At 34.9% G+C, this 10,387-nt stretch overlaps 1 protein-coding gene across 1 annotated transcript; it reads left to right on the top strand.

Annotated features, from left to right (window-relative positions):
* The first annotated feature begins 1,053 nt into the window (after positions 1–1,053).
* LOC122595432 (dolichyl-diphosphooligosaccharide--protein glycosyltransferase subunit STT3A) lies at positions 1,054–9,428 on the top strand. Its single transcript, XM_043767789.1, has 23 exons — positions 1,054–1,254; positions 1,361–1,423; positions 2,076–2,131; positions 2,219–2,290; positions 2,401–2,506; positions 2,616–2,666; positions 4,117–4,212; positions 4,408–4,467; positions 4,572–4,685; positions 5,003–5,089; positions 5,865–5,968; positions 6,192–6,287; positions 6,519–6,639; positions 6,749–6,829; positions 6,924–7,055; positions 7,152–7,385; positions 7,552–7,695; positions 7,970–8,156; positions 8,233–8,330; positions 8,466–8,545; positions 8,835–8,925; positions 9,044–9,133; positions 9,219–9,428. Exons 1-23 carry the CDS (start codon positions 1,111–1,113, stop codon positions 9,273–9,275), a joined length of 2,364 nt encoding a protein of 787 aa, XP_043623724.1. The 5' UTR covers positions 1,054–1,110; the 3' UTR covers positions 9,276–9,428.
* The last annotated feature ends 959 nt before the right edge of the window (positions 9,429–10,387 follow it).

Genomic DNA, 10,387 nt, shown 5'->3' on the forward strand with positions numbered 1-10,387 from the left:
CTGTTATGTTATTAAGGAACTAAAAGTTACGAGCTACCTTTGGATTACCAATAGATCCACGAAGCCTCGTATTGATTGACACAATTGATATAATTTTAATTTTAACTTACATTTGTATCTGCTTTTGAAATTGTGTTGTATGCCACGCATACATCTATATCTAGTATAAAAAAAGGACAAATAGTGGATAGCAAAGATTTTTCTAAAAAATGTTTTGTACACCACGCATCGTTTCACATACGGTCGAACTCGTACGAGTCGAGCCAAAACAAAGGGAAAACGAGACGACTCGATGGAATGACTCGCTTTACTCTAGACTCGTAACAAGACTCGTGTTTTGTGGCGAGTCGGTTCGAGTCATGTTCCGAGTCACAAAATAATATTTAAATTTTTTTATTTTTTTTAAACATAACTCTTTTATATGCTTTTAAATTTAATTTGATTTTAATAGTATTTCTATTTTTAGCTTAATATATTAATACATTACAATATGTCTAAAAAAAAATACTTACACATAATTATAAAAATATACATTTTCAAATATCCTGACTATTAGAGCATCTCCAATGGTATTTTTATAAAGCTTTTTCTAAGACTTGATATTATTACAAAAACCTTTTATAAAGACTTTTTATCATTGGGAGTAAAAACTTTTTTTCCAATGACTTGTAAAACTTCAAGTTTTTACACTCTCTATCTTACATATTTTATTACAATTTAAAGGATTTAATGCTAGTTTCAAGTTTTTATTATTGGGGCAAAAGCTTTTGGGAAACAAATTTGCCATTATGGATGCCTTTATGATTTGAGTCACGAGTAAAAAAATCAAATTTCGAGAATTATGCATACGGCAAACCTTCTCGACTTGGTGAGTCAAATGTAATTTCATTTATGCAAATTCCATAGTTTAAAGGAGTATCTTTCTCCGTTTAAGAAAATTCACGTAGCATAGCCAATAATCACACAACACGTGTACAAAACTTAGTCTGATCCAATCACACATACACATATGACACATCTAACTAATAACTGAACACCCTCAGTCTTCGTTGACTTCACTTAATCCGATCTCACTTTCAAAAACACACACACACTTTCCGACGGCCAGTAATGGCGGTTCCCGTCGACATCATCACCAAACCACCGCCGTCTTCTCCGTCACCGTCGTCTCTCCGGTTCGCCTTCGGAAATGTTCTCGCCTTCTTCATTCTGTTGTTGATTGGAGTACTTGCATTCTCGATCCGTTTATTTTCGGTATATATTTATTACAAATCATTCGGATCTATATATTTAAGCTTGAATTTATTTAACTGATCTGTATCTTATAATATATTTTTATATATTATTTTTGTGTTTTCAGGTTATTAAGTATGAAAGTGTTATTCATGAATTTGATCCTTATTTTAATTATAGAGTCACTCAGGTATATTCTTTTTCCTTTTTTTGTTAATTTATTTAGTTATGTATATAATTGATTTAGTTAAGAGATTCGTGCTGTTGATTTTATAATTGAGTTCACTCAGCTCTAAAGATTTTATTGAATCTAATTGACAAATATGATGGTTATGTAGCTGTTAAAACGTAAAAAGGTGATCCATTTTTTACTATAGAGGGCCATAAATGTGAGCATTCTGTGATTTCTGATGAAACCGTGGTTATTGTCTATTTGATCCTGGAAATTTTGCTGAATTGACTTATTTTAATGAGTGATCTTTTGGGATCTTTGACTCTTTGTAAAGACTAAAAATGAACTCCAAACTCAAACTAGAAGGACGGAGTGTGTTGATATGCTAATTCTGTATATAGAATTTATACCCACCCTTGGTAACAACTTTATGTCTGGTGATATAATACTCTGAATACTTAAACACCTTTCATAACGGAATAAAAAGGTTCAAGAATAAAGGAAAAGTAGACGGGCTAGTATCTGGTACTCTCTTTTTGAGGAGACATTCTTAAATAACCACATTTACCTCCTCTCTCACCTCTCAACGCATTGCAAAAATTTGTTTCATAACAATTGTTTGTGCCTATGGTGCATGCTTATATTGCTTATGTTTTTCTTTTGATTACAGTTCCTTACAAAGAACGGGATATATGACTTCTGGAACTGGTTTGATGATCGTACCTGGTATGTGGATATACTTTTGTTTCTTTCTTTTTTATAATTGTGCATCCCCTCACTGAAGTTCACACAATATTGCTTACGTATCTTTAGGTATCCGCTTGGACGAGTCATTGGTGGAACCGTTTACCCAGGGTTGACCTTGACAGCTGGAACTATATGGAAGTGCGTATCAGTCTCTTCTATTCGACTATTTTTTTGCTAGTTATTCTTAAGTGCAACCGTTGATGCCTCATGTACTGTTTCAGTAAATAACTAAAAGTTCTTGATTTCAGGGTGCTTCAATCCTTAAATATTCCTTTGTCTGTTGAAACTGTGTGCGTATTTACTGCGCCTGTGTTCTCTGCCTTTGCTGCATGGTCAACATATCTCTTAACTAAGGTTTGTTTTCTATGTGCTGGTTTGTTTTCTGGCTGTAATATATAGATTAAGAATGAATGTTGTACATGATACTGAGATCCCTCATTCTTATTCACTTGATTTTACATAGGAAGTTAAGGGAACAGGTGCTGGACTGACTGCTGCAGTTCTTCTGGCCATGGTAATTACATAACGATTACTTGTAATAGTTTAGTCTTTTTTCTTTTATATAAATTTCAGTCGATATTGCTGTATGCATTCAGCTACACCGTACAGACTTGCAGAGAACTTTGATCTGAAATTCCTAGAATTTGATATCATCTCTTCTTATTTTCCACTCAACTTCTTTACGACACATGCACTGTTTAATGAAATCAATTACTAACTGACGTAAGACACATGTGAATAGTGCATTAATAAGGATTTAGGAGTGGAACTCCTTTGCAGTTTACAGTCTAGTTCCAATTTGTATTGCTTAGTCTTCATATACATGAGTTCATCAAGGTGGATTTCTTTTTTATTAGACTCTATAACTATGTTCAGAAACATCTTAGATGTATGTTGAGTGCACATGAAACATAAGGCCCTTTAAGTTCATTCTGTGCTCTGAGTTTCTGATAGACCATGTAGTTTTTCACCTTCACACATATATATACTTACAGTATCTTCAACATTTAGAGGACTTCTGGGAAGCACACAGGTCTAGTTTCTTAACAGTTATCAAACATGAAACTTCTGTAGGTGTAAATTCAGACAGAGTCTGGTTTGTCATATTTAATGTTCTGGCCGCCAAATTTTGCGGCTCGCTTCTGACTGGGGAGATGAATCAGGCGAAGTTATGGTGTGACATTAATGTGAAGGACACACACCAGTATTAACTGAGAATCAGTTTCTTGTATGGATACCATATGCAAATATGCAATAGCTTACGTAAAGCTGCCAATAGCAGAGAATCATGTTTTCAGTCTGTATAGTTTGTTCATTTATCCTTTCAGAGATGTGAATGCATGATAACACGTTTTAGAACGAGCATATAAACTGCCTTAGAGGTCAGAATGTGAGCAAGGACAGTGGGAAATACTAGGCCCCACTGAAAGATACTTTTGGCCTTCAGGTGATCACCGTTGTAAAACTCGCTAGGTGGTCCCCAAGTGGCCGGCTTGGATGTAGGGAGTAATTGGCCTAGGCGGGGGGTATTTGGGTTGTAACTTTATATACATAAATTTCAAAATTATGTTTATCACATGTTCATAGGACCATAGAATTAAATACTTCAAATCTTAAACATAAACATAGTTGTTTGTAGGACCCTAGAAATATGTTTAGAAACATCAAGCTGTTCAATTAGAAAACTTCAAGGTGATTTTGACTAATCCATTTTTATTTCCCATTCGGCTCGTTGCGTTGGTCACTGTCCATGATTACTTGTCAATTACTCAATACTCACCCGTGTAATCAAAGACTCAAAACACCAGCCTTGGGTTTTGGGCAGTTTAGGAGTTGTAGTTGTGTACAGAACTCTATTCACTGCCTACGATAGTGTAGTGCTACATTTTACTCATTCCCTTGATCCCTTTGCATATGACGATCTAATGTTTTATCTGATTATTGATTATTTTATATTCTTATAGGTGCCATCCTATATATCCCGATCGGTAGCTGGGAGCTACGACAATGAAGCTGTGGCTATCTTTGCTTTGATCTTTACATTCTATCTCTACATTAAGGTTGGATATTGATACAAATGGCTTCCTTTCATATCTTGTTAACAAAGCTCAGTGCTAACCTTTTTTTCAATTTTATTTTTAACAAAGCTCAGTGTTAATTTTAACAGCCAGTATTGTACAATTTATTGGAATACATGATATGAACACAGATATATGTGTTAGATATTTTTATGACTAACATAATTGTATTTGCAGACTCTAAACACCGGATCCCTATTTTACGCTACATTAAATTCCATTTCATACTTCTACATGGTATGCTTAGAATGGTCCAGATTTTCTTTGTTACAACTTACATGTTATGCTGATTCTATTAATTCCTATTTACGTATCTTACATAATATTCTTCATCCATTCAGGTCTGCTCTTGGGGAGGGTACACCTTTATCATTAATCTCATACCAATGCATGTGCTTCTTTGCATCGTGACTGGTCGCTATTCATCGCGCCTATACATTGCATACGCACCACTTGTAAGTATATAATATCCTGTTCTTGAATATTTAGAAAGAAATGTTGCTGCTGAAGAAGCATTTCAAAAGAGAAAGATTTTGCATTATCTATTTCCTTGCTGTCCAACTTACATGATAACAGTTCAATAAAATTACGAAAATTAAGAGCTCTGAATTTATTTACTCGTATTTTTATTAAAGCTATTTTTGCACAAAAGTGATTACGAAAGACTAACTTGGTTTAGCACAAATACTTACTATAAATTTTTTCATATGATGTTGGCTTTTGTTGTTAAAGTTGCTTTCAAGTCATTAACGTCTTTGTGATGGCTATGCAGGTTGTCTTGGGAACGCTACTGGCAGCATTGGTGCCTGTTGTTGGTTTTAATGCTGTCATGACATCAGAACATTTTGCATCATTCTTGGTGAGTTCCACATATGAGTGTGCCACTTTGGACATGTTTATGGTATTCTAGGAATCTAGGCTTTTGATGCATCTCTAGGATTTCTGACATGGTCACATGGCTTTGATATGAAATGTTATAAAGACAGTCTTGTCCTTGTATGAACTTCTATAGTTTTTATGATTTGAAGGGCAATAATATTCTATAACAAGTTAGTTACAAATTAGCTTTTCTTTATATAGTTGGACCAATATCGAATCTTGTTTGAGTTGGAATTAACATGAGATTCATTATCTTCCCTAACTAACACAAGAGGTATAAACATGATTTCAAAATCTTTGAACTCACTATCTGTTGCCTCAATATTAATAGGTATTTCTAGACCTCACAATATGAATTGTCTTTTCTGTTACTTAGTTGCAGCTTACAAAATAGATATATTTTGAAAGAGTTGTTTCATGTCAATGAATGTTGGTGCAGTTCTTGCTCATGTCCTCTTTTTATAACAGTACATTTATATAAATCATGCATATCTTATATTTGGGGATGTATCAACGGTAAGTTGTTCAAACAGACTAACAGAGTGAACAGACCATAAATGTTGCTAAAGTTGAACTGAATTTGTCACACAACTAGGCTGGTGGTAAATACTGAGAATCTGAGATATAGTGCTTTTGTGGTTTTCGTTTTCATACACATGATATTATTTTACAACTAATCGTGGTGTGGTAATTGTAGTTACTAATTTCAAGTATTACATACTTTTTTTTGTCAACTCTAATGATTTTTTTTACAGGTTTTCATTGTCATCCATGTGGTGGCTCTTGTATATTACATCAAAGGAATTCTCTCTCCAAAGATGTTTAAAGTAGCTGTCACCCTTGTAGTATCTGTTGGCTTGTAAGTTTGAACATTTGCTGCTTTACATAAATTTTCTAGCATTTGTAATGCTCTTCCAATGTTGCATTTATCTGGGACAAAAAGATGATAAACTGAATCTTAAAAGTCAAAATTGATTCTTTAGACAGTTTGTTTCCCACTGAAAGATATGAAGTATTACAATTGGTTCTAGAATTTCAGAACTTCCTCTTCAATATATTTATTTATTTTGTACATCATTCAGGGTGGTATCTTGCGCTGTAGTAGCAGTACTTGTAGCAGTAGTTGCATCTAGTCCTACAAAGGGATGGAGTGGACGAAGTTTAAGTCTTCTTGATCCGTAAGTTTGGTGTCTCTTTATTGCTTCATGTGACTATTACAATTGTCTAGTCCACTTTTAAACATATATTCTCTCTTTGCATGTCTTTCCTTGATATAAATTGATTAAATTAATTTGCTAGTTACTAATGTAACTTTATGTTCCTTTACTAGCATTTCATTCTCAAACCAACCCGCCAAAAACGTTGAATAAACTGAATTCTTTAGGTTTAATTTTATTTTATTGTTTCAGAACTTATGCAAGCAAGTACATCCCAATCATTGCCAGTGTTAGTGAACATCAACCACCTACATGGCCCTCTTACTTTATGGATCTAAATGTTTTAGCGTTCTTGGTCCCTGCTGGAATTATTGTAAGCTCGTGATGTTCATCCAAATATATATTCTTAGAGTTTGGTCCCTTTTTACTTTTGATCTATTATATTTCCTTAACTTGCTGCTTTTTACTTTACTATCTGACAGGCATGTTTTACTCCACTATCAGATGCAAGCTCCTTTGTAATCCTTTATCTTGTAATGTCGGTTTATTTCTCCGGTGTCATGGTAAGTAGTTACCACACCAAAAATTCGCATATTGTTTACTCTAGTCTATTCTTCCATCACTCAAACCCATTATTTATGTAAAATGCCGTGACAGGTACGGCTAATGCTTGTGCTTGCTCCTGCTGCCTGCATTATGTCTGGAATTGCTCTTTCTGAAGCTTTTGATGTTTTCACTAGATCCATTAAATTTTACATATCTGGCCTATCTGAGACTCTGCAGACTGATGTAAGTACTTGATATGACTAAGCAATAATAAATATAATATTTTCCCGATATGAAGAGTTCCTTGTCTAAGATTCTTTGTGGACACTGACCACCAAGGCAGGGGAGATTGTATCTGGTAATAAGGCTTCTCCACAAACTGATGTGATAAAAAACGACAAAAAAGAGGACTCGTTAAAGGAACGGCCTTCAAGGAAAAATAAGAAAAAAGAAAAAGAGATTATTGAAAAGCCTTCTGTCAAGTCTAAGACCGAAAAGAGGCCCCTGGTCTTGCCTGTTGAGGCATCTTTTTTTGCTCTTTTCTTAACTGTGTTACTGGGTGCGTTCTATGTGGTAAGCATACTTTCTTCCTTCCATCACTATATTCAGTGGTTACAATTGCTTCTTTTTTCTTACCTGGCTACTTTTGTTAACCATCATCAAACATTACTTAGATACTTTTCTTTTGCTAGAATTGGTATTCTTTAAATTAAACCCATGCGTAAATATGCAATCATAGGTCCACAGCGTTTGGGCTGCTGCAGAGGCATATTCAGCTCCTTCAATTGTCCTTACCTCTCATTCACATGACGGGCTTCATGTCTTTGATGATTTTAGAGAGGCTTATGCTTGGTTAAGCCATAACACTGAAGTAGACGACAAAGTAAGTTGGTATAATTTGCATTGTCTATTTCTGCTAATAGTATTCTAGATAGTTTTCCTTTTAAAGTTCATCAAATTGATACACCTATCTCTCTAAAGAGACCTGGATTCAAAACCTAATGGTTGTACAGATCCTCCAAAACCATTGGGCCAAACTGCCAAAGGCCTGTTGGTTAATCTGTAAACAGTTAAAAGTGTACTAAGAGCACCTCTCTAGACATGAAATTTCAAGTGTCATTATGCTTACACTAAATATGGATGCTACACACTTCCAGGTTGCATCTTGGTGGGATTATGGTTACCAAACAACTGCAATGGCAAACCGAACTGTCATTGTTGATAACAACACATGGAACAACACTCATATTGCCACTGTTGGTACTGCCATGTCATCCCCTGAAAAGGCAGCTTGGGAAATTTTCAACTCCTTGGATGTAAAATACGTCCTTGTTGTGTTTGGAGGTGTGTTTTCACCGCGATAAAATCAAATAAAAGATGTCGAGGGAGAAAATTAGAATTCTGAAGCTTTATATTTCAGGTCTTGTGGGATACCCTAGCGATGACATAAATAAATTCTTATGGATGGTGCGTATAGGAGGAGGTGTGTTCCCACATATCAAGGAACCTGATTATCTGGTAAGTATTGCATGTGGCAACAACCATGCACAGCATTATCATACTTCTTAAATTGTACAAAGCGCATGGAATGCCTCTACTTAAGCTCTCATATTAACTATCAAGATAATTTTGTATTTTCGTTCTTTTGTATAGAGAGATGGTCAGTACCGAATCGACTCTCAAGCCACTCCAACCATGCTTAACAGTCTCATGTACAAACTATCTTATTTTAGGTATGGTGTTTCTCCAAAACATTGAGGTTATGAAATACTTGTAGCTGTTGATTCTTATTACTTCGTAGTTTCAACTCAACCAATTGGGTACGAGTAAATGAATATGGCCCTAGATATTATAACTTCATCCCGATTAGAAAGAGACTTCTTTGACCTTGTATTTTATATTTTCTGGCATCATATATTCATATATGTATACATATACGTATATGCAAACAAACACGTTCCATTGCTGGTTCATTAGTGTAAATCGTCATTGTTTCTAACTCGAGTTGCTATTATAATTTAGGTTTGTGGAAACTGATGGTGGTAAAGGATACGATAGAGTAAGGAGGACCGAAATTGGAAAGAAGCACTTTAAGTTAACTCATTTTGAGGAGGCAAGTTCAAAACAATCCTCAAAGTTCCTTTTTTTCCCCTTTCATATGTAGACACAAAAACTTCTTTTCCTGCCAAAAAAGTTCCCAAGTTCATGTTACTGATTCTTATGGTTTGCAGGTATTCACAACGCATCATTGGATGGTGCGAATTTATAAATTGAAACCTCAAAAGAACAGGATTCGAGGGAAGACAAAGAAGTCTAAATCGGTACACAATAACATCTTCATATCATATTCTTTTAGCCATAAGTTTTTTACCTAATTTCTTGTTTTTCTTTTGTAACTTCTTGCAGAAAATAAGCTCGGCCACTTCGAGAACTGGAACGATGAAGAAAAACCCATGGCACTAAACCTTAGTTTCTTTGCTTAAAAGGGTAATTAGATGTGATACAGTTTCATTTTATAGAACGGCTTTGACCAACCAAAGATTTTGTAGCGAATATTGATGGTGGAAGGAGTTCTAAACCACAGTTAAAGAGATGAGTAGATCCAAACTTTTTCTATTTCTCCACCTTGTTACCATTATAACATGCAATATCCAACTTCAAAGCAAAAAATTTGGCCTACTGCCGTTAAAGATGCCAACATGTGTTTAGGCATTCGACATGAAAAGGTGCCAAAAGTCTCAATTTTCTATAACTGATCTTGAATATGTCAATCCACAGTTGATTTAAGGGCTATTTATGGTTATGTCAATATGTCCCAATTATAACACGTATGGTGACTCATATACTTTATTAGATTATATCATGGGAGTGGCTAGTGAAAGGGTTTGAAAGTGGGCATGGCCAACCAGCTATCATGTACATTTGAGTCAAATAAGTGTTTTTGATGGTAACTGAATGAAGAAAACCTTTGTTATTGATGGTAAAACCTGTTATGTTTTTTTCCCTATCTACTTTAAATATGCATATGATATATGCTCTCGATATACGAGGATTTTTCTTTTGGAAAGGCGAAGATTTTTGTTAAAAGCTAACACCAAGGTGGAGAGCTCGATCGAATAAGGTTGCTCCCAATAAAACCGCTATTAATTAGAAAATCAAAGTAATTAGGATACATGATACAAAAAAAGTTATATCAAGACACCTTCAACTCTCAAGTCACCAGGATTGCTGCTTATCTAACGTCTCCAACATAACCCCGTCCCCCCCTTTTTACAGATTAATTAGAAAACCAAAGTAATTATGACATTTTTTGGACACAAAACAAATAGATCCTCTTGACGGACTTTGTCAATATTATCATGATACGCATGAACTATACGGTTTCTCTAACTCCGGATTATCCAAAGGAAAATGTAACACACCCCGTATGGATCGAATAATCTCCTGTTTAGATCAGACCTGTAAAAGGAAGACTTCCTGTTTAGATCAAAGACTGACTAGTAATATGCCACCACCCAGCAGGTCATAATTTTAAGCCAAAGACCCACTTGATTTTTGGGGCACTCAAGAACCAC

This window comes from Erigeron canadensis, chromosome 4, assembly GCF_010389155.1.
Source record: "Erigeron canadensis isolate Cc75 chromosome 4, C_canadensis_v1, whole genome shotgun sequence".
Classification (NCBI taxonomy): domain Eukaryota; kingdom Viridiplantae; phylum Streptophyta; class Magnoliopsida; order Asterales; family Asteraceae; genus Erigeron; species Erigeron canadensis.